The sequence below is a fragment of the Penaeus japonicus genome, unplaced genomic scaffold (genome assembly GCF_977035675.1).
Source record: "Penaeus japonicus unplaced genomic scaffold, GWHDUDI00000001_assembly GWHDUDI00000002, whole genome shotgun sequence".
Taxonomy (NCBI): Eukaryota; Metazoa; Arthropoda; class Malacostraca; order Decapoda; family Penaeidae; genus Penaeus; species Penaeus japonicus.
In genome coordinates this window covers 32,919,523-32,937,022 of record NW_028234404.1, presented here as the reverse complement: position 1 = coordinate 32,937,022, position 17,500 = coordinate 32,919,523, and the positions used below count along the sequence as shown (strand labels likewise).

At 36.9% G+C, this 17,500-nt stretch overlaps 1 protein-coding gene across 1 annotated transcript in view; it reads left to right on the top strand.

Moving 5' to 3' along the window:
- jar (Myosin heavy chain 95F jaguar) overlaps positions 1-17,500 on the top strand; it is a 65,637-nt gene that overhangs the window by 36,030 nt on the left and 12,107 nt on the right. Inside the window, exons 4-23 of the mRNA XM_086549917.1 lie at positions 8-81; positions 1,547-1,676; positions 2,051-2,215; positions 2,613-2,858; positions 3,228-3,503; positions 3,920-4,064; positions 4,326-4,483; positions 4,633-4,797; positions 5,199-5,422; positions 5,918-6,118; positions 6,336-6,560; positions 6,934-7,141; positions 8,664-8,788; positions 9,710-9,826; positions 10,153-10,373; positions 10,546-10,636; positions 10,996-11,135; positions 13,559-13,594; positions 16,497-16,617; positions 17,287-17,404. Coding sequence (XP_086406043.1) covers positions 8-81; positions 1,547-1,676; positions 2,051-2,215; positions 2,613-2,858; positions 3,228-3,503; positions 3,920-4,064; positions 4,326-4,483; positions 4,633-4,797; positions 5,199-5,422; positions 5,918-6,118; positions 6,336-6,560; positions 6,934-7,141; positions 8,664-8,788; positions 9,710-9,826; positions 10,153-10,373; positions 10,546-10,636; positions 10,996-11,135; positions 13,559-13,594; positions 16,497-16,617; positions 17,287-17,404 — 3,186 coding nt within the window. The remainder of the gene's footprint in view (positions 1-7; positions 82-1,546; positions 1,677-2,050; positions 2,216-2,612; positions 2,859-3,227; positions 3,504-3,919; positions 4,065-4,325; positions 4,484-4,632; positions 4,798-5,198; positions 5,423-5,917; positions 6,119-6,335; positions 6,561-6,933; positions 7,142-8,663; positions 8,789-9,709; positions 9,827-10,152; positions 10,374-10,545; positions 10,637-10,995; positions 11,136-13,558; positions 13,595-16,496; positions 16,618-17,286; positions 17,405-17,500) is intronic.

Below are 17,500 nucleotides of genomic sequence, written 5' to 3'. Positions count from 1 at the left end.
CTTTCAGGTGCTCTTATGTACCTCAATGAGGCCACGCTCCTCAACAATATCAGACTCCGTTACAATCGTGATAAGATCTACGTAAGTTTTTTATCGTTATTTTTTTCTTGTTTGACAGTTTTGAGATTTCTCGGAACCGTCAAGGACGATCCACAAAAGATTGGGTCACTGATGTTATATCATTCTCATTCTTACTCCTATTCTTTTTCTCAATCTCACTCTACCTATCTCTCTTACTCTCATTCTTTCTCTTACTCTTATCCTTAACCTTATACATCATTTTTGTTTTCATTCTTAGTGACTCTTGCTTTTACTCTCACTTTACTCTTGCATTCACATTCTTATTCTTGCTCATACTCACTGACTCATTTTGTTTCAGTTTTATGGATTTTTATAATTTCCTTCTTACTCTCACTCAGACACACTTTAAAAAATCAGTCATCTTTTACTCATACTAACAGTCCTTAGTCTACTGTGAAATGCACACTTTTTGATTAGCTCTGACTCATTCTCTTACTCATACTGACTGTCTCTCTCTTGTTTACTCTTTTTCACTCGTCTTATTCACACACTGTCTCCATCTGTCTCTCAGTCACATACTGTCTCAATCTTTCTCTCAGCCACATGCTGTCTCAATCTTTCTCTCAGCCACATGCTGTCTCAATCTTTCTCTCAGTCACACACACTTTCTCAATCTTTCCTTCAGTCACACTGTTGTGATCTTGCTTCCATTCCCTCCCACCCTTTTTATTCCTTACCTTTTACGTTCGGTCACATCCTCAGTCAAGCGTGATGAACCGTAACTCTAGAAATTTCTCCCATCTTTTTCCTCCTTCCTCCTCTTCTCTTCTTTTCTCTTTCTTCCTTTGTATATCTTCTCGTAGTGCTTTTCCTCCTCCTTCTTTTGTCATGCTGTTGATCAGTGGGTGGGCGTTGGTTTGAGACGTGTGCAACAGCAAGTATCACATTGAAGCATTTTTGTTCACCTAAACTTTTTCGGGTTTCTCTTGTTCTTGTTAAATCACCCTTGTCATAATAGAGTGAAAGTGCTGCATCACCTTTTGCTTGTCAGGGGTTAATGCAGTTGAAGAAGTGCATGTAGTGTCAAGCTGTAACTTGAAAATAATGGAATACTTTTTATTTCTTTATTTCTTTATATATATATATATATATACATATATATATATATATATATATATAATTATATATAATTATATATATATGTATATATATATATATATATATATATATATATATATATAGATATATATATATATATATATATATATATATTTATTTTATTTTTTTTTTTTTTTTTTTTTTTTTTTTTTCTTTTTTTTTCTTTTACTTTTCTTTCTTTTTTTTTATCATTGCCATGCCTTTCTTGATATGTTTATTTTCATTTGTTTAATGTTTGGCTTGCCTTGAAATTACAACTTGATCATTAAAAAAAAATAAAGTTTTTCCGATATTTTTACAAATGCCCAGTTCTATTATATAATCACATAATCATTTTACTAATTGTATTCTTAATCCATCCCAACAGACATATGTAGCAAACATCCTCATAGCAGTGAACCCCTACATAGACATTCCGAACCTGTATACCACAGATACCATCAAGAAATACCAGGGTAAATCCCTTGGTCAGATGCCCCCTCATGTCTTTGCGATAGGTGAGTGTATCATTTCTGATGTCTCTGAATTGGCCCAAAATTTGATATTTCTTCCCATACTTGTTTGTTTTTTTAATTGAAACTTTGCAGTTGCATGAATTGACCTAAACCACTTAGGTCTTGCAACAGAGTTGAATGAACAATTTGAAAACATTGTTTTTGCTATTTTTTTTATAATTTTGCTTTTGCAGTTGAATTAAGGAATTGATGAAGACACGTCTATTATTATAACTTCACGGTTCAGTAAACAGTTTGAGATACTCAAGTTTGAATCTCACATTTCAATTAGGGGTTTTGGTTGTGGTCAAAACTTCACAGCTAGATAAATTACCCAAAATTGACTAGGTCGTTGCTAATCAACCTACCCTCCACAGCTGACAAGGCTTTCCGAGACATGAAGGTCCTGAAGCAGTCGCAGAGCATTATCGTCTCTGGGGAGTCTGGTGCTGGCAAGACTGAGTCCACCAAGTACATCCTGCGATACTTGTGCGAGTCATGGGGTTCCAAGCTCGGGCAGCTAGAGCAGAAGATCTTAGATGGTGAGTGGATTTAGTGTTTCTTTTTAGGCACTAGACACTTCATGTTTAAAATCAGGACTGTTCTCCTGTATTCAAGGGAAAATATATTGCAGTTTATATCAGGTTGAACTTCATCATTTAATGTTTAGATTTTTTATCATTATTTCTACTTATTAGTGTTATTTAACTTTAATTTTTTTTTTACATTTATAATTTATATGGCATCAGGACTTAACTTTCTTGCAATGTTCATCAAGTGTACAGCATTTATTTGTCGTTAAAAAAATATGTGTTTGAATATAAAAAAAGGAATGAATTTTCTCTGGTTTTACCATAAGTTTAGCAAAGCTTGCAATACTTTTTTCATGAACTTCCCTGTTCATATGGCCTGAAATCTAAACCCTTCTTCGTCCACCAGCCAATCCTGTGCTTGAGGCCTTCGGTAATGCAAAAACAACAAGAAACAACAACAGTTCGCGTTTTGGCAAGTTCATTGAGATCCATTTTAATGAGAAGCACTCTGTTGTTGGTGGGTTCATCTCCCATTATCTGCTAGAGAAGTCGAGGATCGTAGTCCAGGGTCCACATGAAAGGAACTACCACATCTTTTATCAGCTCTGTGCTGGTGCACCCGAGCAGCTTAGGCAGCAGCTGAAGCTATATATATATATATATATTATATATATATATATATATATATATATATATTATATATATATATATATATATATATATATATATATACATATATATATATATATATATATACACACATATATATATATATATTATATATATATATATATATATATATATATATACACACGTATATATATATATATATATATATATATATATATATATATATATATATATATATATATATATATATATATATGCACACATTTTTTCTCTTTCCTATATCTGTGTCTCTGTTTGGAAACTTAATTCACTTGCAAAATGAGAAATAGGTTCTTGTTGATCAGACAGTGAGTAATTCATACATTAATTATCCTCTTCCTCCTCCTCCTTCCCCCATTCCAGTACCTCCGCAAGGGCTGCACCCAGTACTTCTGCGGCAAGGACACTGAAAAATCCATGGCAGCAAACCGAAAGAGTGGAAACCACCAGAAGAAGGGCCCCCTGAAAGATCCCATGCTGGATGATGTGAAGGACTTTGCCACCATGGACAAGGCCCTGAGCAACCTTGGACTCACTAACCAGGAGCGACTGGCCATCTACACCACCGTTGCAGCCGTGCTCCACCTTGGCAACATCTCCTTCGAGGATAATCCAGAGGACACGAAAGGTCAGTTTGGGTTTCAGGTATTTGGAATTGTGTGCAGTAGTGGGATTTTTATTATTATTGGTAATACTATTTTTATTTTTAGATGATGATTTAGATGTTGATAATAATTTTAGTACAAAAGATTATAATTCTTAGTGTTTATGTTACTATGATTATTAATGTTACTATTACTTTTTTTTTATTTTCATCATAATTATCATAGTTGTTTTCCATTATAACTCATTTAGTTTCACAATGTTCATTGCCTGTTATTATTATTTAAGTACATATAATTATTCATTTTAGCGATTGAGAGTTTGCCCATATATCTAGGCCACCTTATGAGACACACTCTATCACATCTTCAACATTTTTAACCCCCTCCTCCCAGTTCAAGAGGAATCTTTGCAATGAACCTTTCCTCTCTCTGTCCGTAGGGGGTTGCATGGTCTCCCCTGGTTGCGAAGGGTCCCTAAGCACGGCTGCCAGCCTTATGGGGGTTGATCCAGAGGAACTGAACCAGGCCCTGCTGGCTCGAGTCATGCAGACAAACAAGGGCGGACTCAAGGGAACTGTCATCATGTGAGTTGGTTAACTGAGTGGCGGATGATGTGGATGACGCGTTTGAATGATGTGATGTGATATTTGCATGAGTTGATTGATTTTGAAAGTTGTGGGTCAGCTGATTGTTTGTGTTTATTATTTTTAATATTCTATTTTTTGTATTAGTAATGTTTTTATCATAATCTCATACTTGTTAAGATCAGATATTTTGAAATATGGATCATATTTTTTTTTTTTTTTTTTTTTTCCTTGAGCCTGAAATATCTGTTAACTTTCCAGGGTTCCTCTGAAAGTGTACGAGGCCAGTGGAGCTCGGGATGCCCTGGCCAAGGCAATGTACAGCAAACTGTTTGACTACATCGTCCACCGCATTAATCAGAGTATTCCTTTCTCATCATCATCCTATTACATCGGCATTCTAGATATTGCTGGTTTTGGTAAGTTTTTCTCTCTCTCTCTCTCTCTCTCTCTCTCTCTCTCTCTCTCTCTCTCTCTTCTTTTTGTCATTTTGAATTTATCTTTATTCCAGATGAAACAACCTGAATGTCTGGATTTGATTTAAATCTGTGTATATATTCCTTTGCAGAGTATTTCCCAGTGAACAGTTTTGAACAGTTCTGCATCAACTACTGCAATGAGAAGTTGCAGATGTTCTTCAATGAGCGCATCCTGAAGGAAGAACAAGCGCTTTACGAAAAAGAAGGCTTGGGTGTTAGGAAAATTGCCTATGTCGACAACCAGGACTGTATTGGTGAGTATACACCCAGCCCTACATACTAAAGATAGACATGTATGCTAGAGGCAATGGCACCTTTTTTTTTTTTTTTTTTTTTTAAGGATGTGTGCCCATTCTTTATACTCTTAATCTCATAATATGTCACTAGTTCTAAGAATCTTGCCTTGCATTAAAGCCATTGATTATGAGCCAGTTTGTAAGCCTTTATTGCAAGGCTTTTTAAAGCCAATGACTACATTTGTCAGATTTGTTTTTTGTAAGACAGATATTCAATGATTTCTAATTTCTGACAAATTTCAAACTTTTAGTATCAGATTTTTATTCCTAGTCCTTTCTTATTTCGCTCTGAATAGTACTTGTCTCATACAGACATGTCTATGTAAGAGGGCTTTCCATGTTTCTCCTTTTCTCACCAGACCTGATCGAGGCAAAAGGCAATGGCATTATTAGCCTTCTGGATGAGGAGAGCAAGCTGCCCAAGTCGTCGCACACACACTTTACGGCAGCTGTCCACAACAACCACAACAACCACTTCCGACTGGCCCTCCCACGCAAGAGCAAGCTGAGGGACCATCGAGAAATTAGGGATGACGAGGGCTTCCTCATCAGGCACTTTGCAGGGGCTGTGTGCTATCAGACGGTAAGAGAGACTCGCATACAGAGAGAGAGAAAGCTAGTGAGTGTGTGTGTGTGTGTGTGTGTGTGTGTGTGTGTGTGTGTGTGTGTGTGTGTGTGAGTGTGAATGTGAGTGTGCACGTATGAGTATGCTTGTTTAACTGAATCGTGTCTACCTCGTTATTTGTGTTTGTGATATTTCACACACTGCTTTGTGCTGAAAGAAATTGGTGCTGCAGTCTTGTATGAATAGTTTGACAAATAATAGTCAGCCATTATTTTAGTTATACATACAGTGGATCCCATATATTCTTCTCATATATTTTTTTTTATTTGTCTATTAATTTTTAATTTATTTTCATTTTTTTCATCATTTATTGATTGCTTTCTAACTTACTATTCATGATTGATTTTGCTATTGATTATTGCTATCTACCTTTAACACATTTGTCATCTGTCAGTATCAGCCATTCACAAATTTCCGCATACAATAAAAAACACACCACAATTACTCCTTCAGGCTCAGTTCCTGGAGAAGAACAACGACGCCCTCCATGCTTCCCTTGAGGCCCTAGTGCAGGAGGCCCAGAACAAGTTCCTGCAAGGGCTCTTTGCAGCTTCAGGAGAGAGCCACTCGGCGCGGGGGAAGCTCTCCTTTATCTCTGTGGCCTCCAAGTTCAAGTTGCAGTTGCAGGAGCTCATGGACAAGCTAGGCGGCACGGTGAGTATCTTGTGCAGTGTATGTTGAGGGATGAGCTTTTGAAATATGTGATTATCTCTCTTTATTTTTATTAATGTTGTTTCCATCGTCATCATCACCATTATTATTATTTTAATTGATACCCTCATGATAATTAATGTTATTACTAACAGGATTTGTTATTTTTTTTTGGATTGAGGAGCTGTACCCCATTCATTACCTCTCACTTTAACCACAGGGCACAAACTTCATCCGCTGTATTAAGCCCAACGTCAAGATGGTTGATCACGAGTTCGAGGGCGGAGCCATCTTGTCACAGCTCCAGTGTTCGGGCATGACCACAGTGCTTGAGTTGATGCAGCAAGGTTTCCCCTCCCGTGCACCCTTCCACGACCTCTACAACATGTACAAGCGTTACTTGCCACAGGAGCTGGCTAGGCTGGACCCACGGCTCTTCTGCAAGGTGTGTGTTTGTTCTGTCCCCTGTGTTGAGACAGCTGCTTTTTCAGTAGTTCAGCATTATATTTCATGAACATATATGTATTTATCCAGCCAGATCAAACTATAGATTTTTCTTTGAAGTTATGGAAAGGGTTACTTTTTTAACAAATTCAGTTTCCAATATTAGGATCAAGTATTGCAAACATATATCTTGGAAAAGTTTTATTTTGATATATGAATGTAGAGCATTAATCCACAGAGTAAATGGATTAAACTTTGTATTAGAACATGTTTGAGTTTAGGAAAGTTAATTTGACTCCCCATTAATGAAGATTGTTAGTTTTAAAGGTGAATTAATAGGAATTCCTCCCTTCCTCTTTTCCCAATATGTGCAGTCTCTCTTCAAAGCCCTTGGCCTCAATGACCGAGACTTCAAGTTCGGCATGACCAAGGTGTTCTTCCGGCCAGGCAAGTTTGCAGAGTTTGACCAGATGATGAAGAGTGATCCTGAGAACCTACAGATGCTTGTGTCGAAGGTCAAGAAGTGGTTGATGCAGTCCAGGTGGAAGAAGACTCAGTGGTGTGCACTTTCCGTCATCAAGTGTGAGTATTTGTGTGAAGAGAGAAGCCAATCATTTTCTTTTTCTTTTTGAGATTGTAAGAGTTATAAAAAAGTACTTAACCCTTTCCCGACGTGGCACGCGCTACGCGAAAACCCCTACACCAGGCCATTGCAATATTGCATTGGAAATATCACACTGGCATGATGCCCCTGCATCGAGAATTTAGCTGTGTCACACAAGTGTGAAGTACCGTCATCATAGGGTTAAGTGATAGAGAATGAGTAGAGAAATTGTCTGAAAGTAATAGTATCTTGGAGCAAACTTCTCAACATGAAATATATAGTCTTAGGGCTTTGTGGTTAAACTGGTTCGTTATTTCTAGGATTTTGCCAATGATGAAGTCAGAACAAAAAAAAAAAAAAAAAAAAAAAAGAAATACAAAATGTACATGATATTAACCCACTGCGTACGGGTGTCATGACATACATGACGTAGGAGCTTTGGCCTGACGACGGGCGTCATGACGTACATGGCGTTCGGGGATTTTGGAATACTATGCTATTTTATTATGCTATGAAGAAGGAATGAGTGATGATGGCTACTGCAGTCATAATTACTATAATTACCGTAATACCGTGCTAGCTTAACGTCCAAAACCTAGATGGCACCACTTTTTCCTAGCACCAGCAGGAGAGAGAGCCTTGAATAGCACCCATCCACGGTCTCTAGCAAGCACTGTCTCTATAGAGCGATGGCACACACTAAGTTGATGAACCCCTGCTCAAAACTAGCGCCGATGAAGGATGTGCAGGCAGAACGAGAAGAGGAAGGTGACTCAATCCATACCCAGTGTCTAAAATGTGCTCCTGTGCCAATATGGATGCCTTTCATTGTGGCACTCACAGTCACAAGCACAGGTTTCATTCCTCTTCTCTACCTCTTCTTGTTATCTTTATTGTAGGGGGTTATATGTTTCGTATTCGTTCATGACAGCACAAAAATACGAAAAAATAAAGTTGTCTTTTGTCCTCCCATAAAACAGCAATACTTCTATCACATTGAGTATAAAGGAAATAATGAGCTAATATGGATAATATACTACAATTTTAGTCAACTGCAGCACTGATAGAGCCTGTTATATGGCACATATAAGTCTCTAAACTCAATAAAACACACAAAAAAACAAAACACAAAAAATGCTCTAGTTTTTCAATGAATGACTGAAAGAGAGTGGGAATATTCAAATTATAATGCTTCAAGCAGTCTCTCTTTAAAATAAAGCTTATCCTGGAGGCTGGGCAAGCAAATTTATCCCCGTCTGCAATGGGTTAAGATCAGAGAAAAAATATGTCAAGATTGGATTGATGAGGAATAGATATAGAAATCATCAAATGAATTTGAAAATGCTTAGAAAGGAACTAAACAAAGATTAACCAGACATGACCAAAAGCAAAGACTAATTCCTCTGACTGGTAAGACAAATCATGTCAGTGACAGAAGATGAGTTTTCCACACTAACAAAAAAATGCTATTCCTTCTCATCTCCGTCCTTCTCCTTGCAGTAAAGAACAAGATCCTCTACCGCCGTGAACAGCTGATCACCATCCAGAAGAACATCAGGATGTATCAAGCCAAGCAGAGGCATCAGCCACGCTACAGAGGAATTATGAAAGTCAAGGGATTGCAGGTATGGAGGACGTGTATGCTGAGGGGGTTGGGGCAGCTATTGAACTATGAGGGTTTTTTTTCTTCATATATCAATTCTCTCGCCTCTTAGCATCAAACTTTAAAGAAGGGTAAGAATTAGAATAAGTAATTCTTGAGAGCAAGGTAAGTTCTCTAGTACTTACCAATTGCTTTCATTTCCTTTCTGATGGTTTGATATTGGAAGAGTTGAATAATTCAGCCTGCTCCATAGACCTATTCAGATTTAAACCTTCTTGAAAATGATTGTATTCCTACTGCAATGTGTAACTTTCCCCGCATTCCATCTTTATGAGGGATTTCCGTTTCCCTGGAGATGTTGGAAGTCTGTCGTAATGCTGATTTTGGTGTTGCTCAAGGCAGGATTTAGGTTTTGGTAAGTTCCATAGGGTATGTGACACTAGAATTTTTAGAAATCTAACAACACTGTCTGGCTGTTATTTTGGTTTCAATTATAACTTTACTGTTTTGACATCTGCTTTGATGTGTAATGCTGATGTTTGAGTGTTAAATAGGTTTGAATTATACCAGTGCTATTGTTATTGTGTTTCTTAGGTCTAGCGTTCTAACAACGATATGTTCATGTTATCAAGTTTGGGATTTTACCATTGTTAACAAGTAGACTGTGATTAATCTGCATTAGTTTTTCTCTTTGTTTTTGTTGTTATGTTTTACTTCTACTAACTCCTTCTGTATGTATCTTCTGTGATGCCTGCAAGGATACAAAAAAAACAAAACCATTGAAATATGTCAATAATTTTATTTACTTGTTCATTCTTTTTCTATTTATCTATTATTATTATATCTTTCCTCTCTCATCTTTTTTTTTTTTTTTTTTTTTTCAGTTGTTGTATATGTTATTTCCTAAGAAAGTAATATTAATGTTAACTACCCTCCACTTTAGGGTCAACTGCAGCAGATGTTAACCATCGTTAACCAGCTGAAGAGGGACAAAGAATCATCACTTGCCACTGTTCAGAAACTGCAGAACATGATGGAGGCTCTCATTCAGAAGATCAAAGTAAGGAGAAGAATTCCTTATAGCTTATCAAGTCTCTGGGAGTTTTGTGATAGTTTTCTGTTGTTGTCTTATGTCATTATGTCTTATGCCACATTTAGGCAGAATAGACAAGATCATTCATACATTTACCTTTCATATTTTTAAATAACAAGTATACTGCATGTAGAAGTAGTTGTATGTAGATTTTGTAAAAAAAAATTAGATCTTTTCTTCCCAATTTTTTCTTAAAACAATTCTTGGTTTTAAAGTTATTTTTATATATGCCCTGTATACAACACATATTCAAATTATTTTTTTTATTAATTTGATTCCCCCCCCCTTACAAGGCTAATGACAAAATGACAAGAAAGCAGATTGAAGAGGAGCATGCCACCCTTGTGAGATCCTTGAATAATGAACTGGACGCTTTGCACAAGAAGCTGTCACAGCAAAAGAACGCAGAGGAACAAGAGAGGTTACGTCGCATTCAGGAGGAGATGGAGAGGGAGAGGCAGAAGAAGGAAGAGGAGGAGAGGAAGAGGAAGGAGGATGAGGAAATCAGGAAGAAGTAAGTTGAGTGAAAATTTTGAAGCTGCATGAAGAGCTTCCTGCAAAAGGTCACAAATAGATAGGCCACATTGTTTGCAAATATAAATTCTTCAGGTTTTATCTGCTTGTTCACCAATTAAAGTTATTCTTATTTACCTGCTCATATCTTATGAACTTATGCTGATTTTCAGGAAAGCGGAAATGGAATTGCGACGCAAGCAGGAGGAAGAAATACGCAAGAAGATGGAGGAGGAGGATAGGAAAGCAGCTGAAGCCTTGCAGGTATTTTTGCATTTGCTTTTATTTTGTTTATCTTGTGATAGAGGAAAGGTCTATATGCATGAATGCGTGCATATAAAGGCAGTGACATAATTTGAATATGCTTAGTTTTGGGGAAGGTTCTCTTTAGTTCATTGTTCTTATACTATATGTGATCATAGCAATAAGGACCAAAAATGATCGCAAATTAGCACACTAATTTTTAAAACTCATGATCTATTCAGATTGTCTCCTAAAAATAAATTATATTATGTCATTTTTGAGCTCAATACATTGGTATGTTACATAGTGATAAATATGTAGGTGAATCAGTAGATTTAGAATCATTTGATATTGGCCTAAGAAAACCTCCAAACTCTCAGAGCCAGCTGGAGAAGGAAGCAGTCGAGTCAGAGCGCCTGGCTCACCAGGAGGAACAAGAGCGCAGGGATCACGAGCTGGCCCTTCGCCTTGCCAACGAAACCAACTCTGGGGTGGATGATCTGACCCCGTCACTCAAGAGGTGGGTTGTTTTTAACCTGTGCAGAGAGAAATGGATCAATAGGTTTAATTTTTTTTTTTTTTTTTTTATATATATATGTTACAAGTCTCAAGGTTGGATCACCCCTTTTTTTCAAGGAGTGGGGTCTTTGAAACAGAGATAGATTGAGTTGATAGTGAGAGATGATTTGGAATACAGATATTTTGTCTCTCTCATTCTTTAATCTATCAAGTGTCTATGCGTTCTCCATGTGTTGATTTCCTGTGTGGTTCATTGACCTAAAGGTCATATGATTTACATACTTCTAGATGTCAATTCAGTATTAATTCTTCTTCTCCTTCTTTTTTTTTTCTTCTTCCTTAAGGGTGTTTCATGTCTCTTGGTTCATGAACCATTGTTTCCTGCATTTATTGTGTTATTCCAGCTCATCTTTCCCATGGTTATGATACATTACAGATATGCTTAAGAGTCAGTCTTAATCCATTGTAGGTTTGTTAAGGGATGACTTCGTATTGTGTAGTTTCTGTTTTCTGTTTGATTGGTGGACATTTTCTGAAAGCTGATATACACAATGTTGTTCCTTTTGTTTGATAGAAATCTGAATGTCAGTACGGATACGGTTTTTGTGTCTCTGGAGGTGATATTTGGCTATACAAGCCTCTTTGAGCTGTGGGTTACCCTCTCCAAGTTGGAAGCCAAAAAGTTATATATATTTCCAAGAATATTTCTAAGATTTCTTAATGTCTGTGAGATGTTTCGATATGTATACAGGCAAGAATGGCTAATTTGAGATGGATGATACTTCAACATACTTCCTGTTAGTGTGAGAACCAATTTTGAAAATGGTTCCAGTCAATTATTCTTCCTACTACAGCTTAGGTAAGAAGCTATACAACTGTTGACTAAATCCACAGAATCAGTTCATATTCTGTGTCCCATAGAACCTGTGGGTCAGGCCAGTATCTTAACGTTTCAGGAGCAAAGAATTTAAGAATGAAGTCATTAAATGTGTTTTTCATACAGTGGTTTCTATCCTACATGCTAAGGTATGCATAGGTTACTGCTGTAACAGGGCAGAGTTATGCAATAGCTGTTCTTCTAAATCACAACTGTCCTTCGTCTGGAGTAACTGGAGTGTGCATGCAATGGCACGACCCTCATTTTTTCTCTGCTCATGTCATCATATTGCTGCCCTTTTTGTCTGTACTTGTGTCTGTAATGTTCCTCCTCATGAGACAGCATTTTTGTTCCTAGTGATGCACACTTTTTTTTTTATTCCTACAGTTTTCTCTCTCTATCTTTATGTATTGTCTTTAGTGTTAGTATTACCTTTACTGTCATCATTGTCTTGCATTATCATAGAGATATAGATATTCATTATCAAGTACTGTTGCCAAGACTGGGATTTCAATTAGAAACTGGAATTCGTCTAAGCAGGTAAAGAGATCTAGTATCATTTTATGACCATGATATTGCAGCATGTCTGTTGAATATCATTATCATTGCAAAGGTAAGAGGAAGACCAGATGGTTATCATAAATTACTGATTCAGTATAAAGTAGCACAGGTAATATCAGGATTAGCTTCTCTCTTGATATACAGTGTTTATCTCACTCTTATCTGTATGAAGAGTTTTAGGAATGACCAGAATCCAGAGATACTTGGAAGAAAAGAGAGTTAATTAGAGAATCACTAATGTCAACCAGAAGAGGTAATATGATGATGTTATGATTGAAATGAAAAGAAAAATAAGGTAGATGTTAGGGTTTTATGTTCTGTTTATCTTCAGTTTGTACAGTATTTATCTTTTTAAAAAATGAAATAAAACAAATAGATTAAAAATAGCAGAAGGAACAGTTATATTATGATATTGATCTTACATTTGAATATTAGTTTTCCTATTTGCCTCATGCTATTATATGATTACTATTATTGTTATTACTTTAACTAGTATAAGAAGGAATAATGCAATGCTGCACTGATATAGATGTATAACATACCTCTCTGACTTGGAGTCAAACCTCTACCACCCACAGGTGTTAGCCCAAGAGTGCAGTATTAAACCAGTATTAAACTAGTTGCTTTAATATTGCACGCTTGGGCTAACACCTGATAATAGCAGAGGTTCATATCCTGGTCAGAGAGTTATGTTAAACAACATCTAACTAGTATGCATTTGTTGATTCTTTTTCCTTTATTGGAGTTGCATTGATTTACCACTTCTGAGGCATTTATCTTTGTTTTGCTTTTATTTTTTATTTATTCATTTATTTCTGGAAGTAATCCCTTACATAAAGTAGAAGCTAGAAACCACATTTCAATAGGTAGTCAGTTCCACACCCTCCGCGTGAAAGAGAGACGCATGCCTCTTTTTTTTAACGCAGAATAAGAGTAGGATTGATGCCTCACACCCCTCTTTTTTATTATATCCTCTTCCTCCACAGCCCGGTTAATGGAGATCCCAGCCATAAGTTGCGAAGGTATTCTTTGTGTCTGTTGTGGCTTGCGATTAGTCATCTTCTCTTAATTTTTAATTTTTAGTATTTTTTTTTTTTCGTCATCGAACGCACACACCCTTTTTAAGTTGCTGCTTGACTCCATGCCAGAAGATGTAACCCCTCGTAGGACTACTGTTGCCCCCCCTCCCCCCTCCCTTCTGACTTCTCCGTTAAGGGAGGAAAGTGATTCCCTCTCCTGAAGGAAAGGCCAGAGATTAGGAGCCTTGCGTGGAAAAGAAAGGGTCTTTCAAGATTTTTTTTTCTTTCTTTCTTTCTTTTTTATCATTATTGCATTTTTTATTTTTCTTGATATTACCTCATTATTATTATTATTTGTTTGTTTTCTTTTATTCATTTATGCTTTTTTTTCTATGAGATTGATTTTGCTGTTCTAAGGGGAAAGAAGTAATGGCAGACAGTGCCTCTTCCTTTCACGGCTCCTAAGCTCTTGGACACTTTTGAACTTGACGGATGCACAGTGCTAATGAAAAAAGAGAAATTATTCACTTACATGCACCTTTTGTAGATTAAAATAAAAGAAAAAAATAGAAAAATCACATAATGATTTGTCAACTTAAGTCACTTTCTAAATTGGTTGCATTTGGGTCTCTGTATTCTTATCCCTTTCCTTATTTTATTAAACTCCCTTTTTCTTTTCTTTTCTCATCCTGTAACAGAACTTTTGTTTTTAGATCATCTATCTTTGTCACCATAGTGTTTTATATGCATGCTTATAACTGTTTGTAGTAGAATAATGACTTACAAGTACCTAAGAGTTGTTTGTCATTGTTTTGTTTTTTTAGGTTTATATGTATATTTCCATCTTTTTTTGTTCCTTTGTCTTATGCAGTTCATAATGCTGCATGTGTATAAAAGCATGCTGCATTTTTCTGCCACTGTGTAGGCCCCAGCTATGGACATGAGTAAGATGTACAATAGTGTCAGTTATATGAATACAGCAGTTTCTGTATTTCTGTGAGGATATATAAACAGAGAGGGAAATGGTATGGTGCTCCATAGATATGACTGGACGATATTATGAGTTGTAAAATTCTAGACGTAAAGAGAGGAGATTATGAAGCAGATTTTGCTCATGTCCGTTCATAGAATGTGCTGAAACCAAAGTAGATATAATCTCTCTCACTAAAAAGGGGAGAATGTCAGTGTAAATTTATGGCTGAAAAGAATACCATAAAGCCTATGTTCCTGAAGCAATGAAAGTGTCAGTTGAAAGTATCATGAGGAGTCTATGCTAAATGTAAGAAATAACCAGAGTAAGAAAAGACATTGTGAACATTGGGTCTTTGTTGCATTTGTCTTTTTATTACTGTGACAATATTTTTCTTCCACTTGTTTACACTGCTCCCTGCTTACATCATATGATAAGAGCATGGGTCTTAAGAACAGGAACAGCAGCTGAATATGGCTTGTTAACTGATATGATATTCACTTGTGGCTTGCAAGGAATAAAGAAAATGTGAATCTAAATTCCTGTTAAGCGTCCACTTACAGAGAGCCACTCTTAGTTGCAAAAGAGGGAGCAAAAGAATCAAGCTGCGTAACAAGTCTTGTGCGTGCTGCTAAATGTGAAAGGCTTCCATGTAGTGTGGAATTAAGGCTCATAGTGACAGTGCTGCCATATCATAATGCAGAGAGACTTTGCTGTAGTATGGTATATAGTATGTTTAATATTAATATTTCATTGTACTCAAAATTAGTTAAAATGCATCCTATCTTTGAAATTACATGTTATGATGCTTATAAAAAGGAACTGATTTGTTTTGCATTCAGTTTTGCCATGCATTTTTTTTTTCTTTTCTTTTCTAAATATATTCTGAATCATATTATGAATAATTATATATCTATATTTAAGATCAACTCTGGAAGGTGTAATCAATTTCTTAAAATATTAATTGTTGATAACATTAGAATTTAATCTGGCATGTGGATTGCTAACATGCTAAGCAAAAAACCTTATCTTTAGAAATTTGTGTATTGATGTTTATCCATAACAGAATACTCTGTTTGTACGTGTGTGTGTGAGTGTGAGTATGAGTGTAAGTGACTCAATGATTTTTAGTATATATGAGTGTTTACTGCACATATGTATACAGAGTTAACTTGTAATTTATTTTTTTTATTAATGTATATGATCTATGCATGCGATTGTAAATAACATTAATATGTTATCAATGCACATATTTCTTTCTCTCTCTCTTCTCTCTTCTTCTATCTCTCTCTCTCTCTTTTTTTCTCTCCCTTTCCCTCTCCCTCTCCCCCCCCCCCCCCCTCTCTCTCTCTCTCTCTCTCTCTCTCTCTCTCTCTCTCTCTCTCTCTCTCTCTCTCTCTCTCTCTCTCTCTCTCTCTCTCTCCTCCCTCTCCCTCCCTCCCTCTCCCTCTCCCTCTCCCTCTCCCTCTCCCCCTTCTCTCTCTCTCTCTCTCCCTCTCTCTCTCTCTCTCTCTCTCTCCTCTCTCTCTCTCTCTCTCTCTCTCTCTCTCTCTCTCTCTCTCTCTCTCTCTCCCTCTCTCCCTCTCTCCCCCTCTCTCTCTCTCTCTCTCTCTCCCCCCCCTCTCCCTTTCTCCCTCTCCATTCTGCTCTTAGTATTTTCTGATGTGATTTATTCCCACTTATTGACTCGAGTGTTTTCATAAAAGAAAGAAGAGTCCAATGTCATATCGTACAGTAAATGAAAGTGTTTGTTTCTTAAAAGATGGAAAAGCTGTTGACATTCCTGAATTTGAATCTTACCTTTATTTTATTATTATTTATTTTTTTGCATATATGACATGATAGAAGTAATAGCCAGCCCATCCCTTGAAGAACATAAGAACGGTAGTATTGCCGAGCGTCTTGTGTATTTATGCGTACCGATTTTATTGGCAGATCCAGTATGGTTGAAAAGCAGCGGCAACAAGCGGCTAACCAGAAGTATGATCTGAGCCTCTGGAGATATGCCGAGCTGCGAGATACTATCAACACTTCGTGTGATTTGGAGCTCTTAGAGGTTAGAGGCATAGTGTTTTTAAGTTGATGTTGAAATAGTTTTTGTGTGTGTGTGTGTGTGTGTGTGAGAGAGAGTGAGTGTGTGTGTGTGTGTGTGTGTGTGTGTGTTTCTTTCCTTTTATTTGTTTGTTTGTCTGTTTGTCTGTCTGTGCCTTCATTTATATGTCTGTCTACATGTTATTAAAGATATAAGGAAATCACTATCTCTCCAGTCTAATGTCACCTTTCTAGTTTACTCTTTCTTTCTGTGTTTCTCTCATTATCTCTTGTTCTGTCTTTTTTTTTCTCTTGTTCTCTCTTTCCTTCTCTCTTTCTCTTTTTCTTCATCTTTCACTCTCACTTATATGATCCTCTCTCCTCTCTCTTTCTCTTTCTCTTTATCTCTCACTCACACTTACATGATCCTTCCCTCCTCCCTCCTATCTCTTTCTCTTTATCTCTTTCTCTCCCTCTCACTTACTTGATCCTTCTCACCTCTCTCCTTCTCTCTCTCTTAATCCTTCTCTTTATCTCTCCCTTTCACTTACTTGATTCTTCTCACCTCTCTCCTTCTCTCTTTCTCTTTATCTCTCCCTCACACTTATATGACCCTTCTCTCCTCCCTCCTTTCTCTTTCTCTGTATCTCTTTATCTGTTATCTCATGTCTAACCTTGCACAATTGCACCTCAGGCATGCCGCAGCGAGTTCCACAGGCGCCTCAAGGTGTACCACGCTTGGAAGGCAAAGAACAAGAAACGCACCACCATGGAAGAGAACCAGAGGGCACCGAAGTCCGTGCTAGATGCAGGTACGGGGAATTCAAAGGAGTTGTATTGTTGTATTGTCAGGTGTATTATTTGAATTCTGTGTATATATTATTTTATGGTTTTGATTTTTTCCCCTT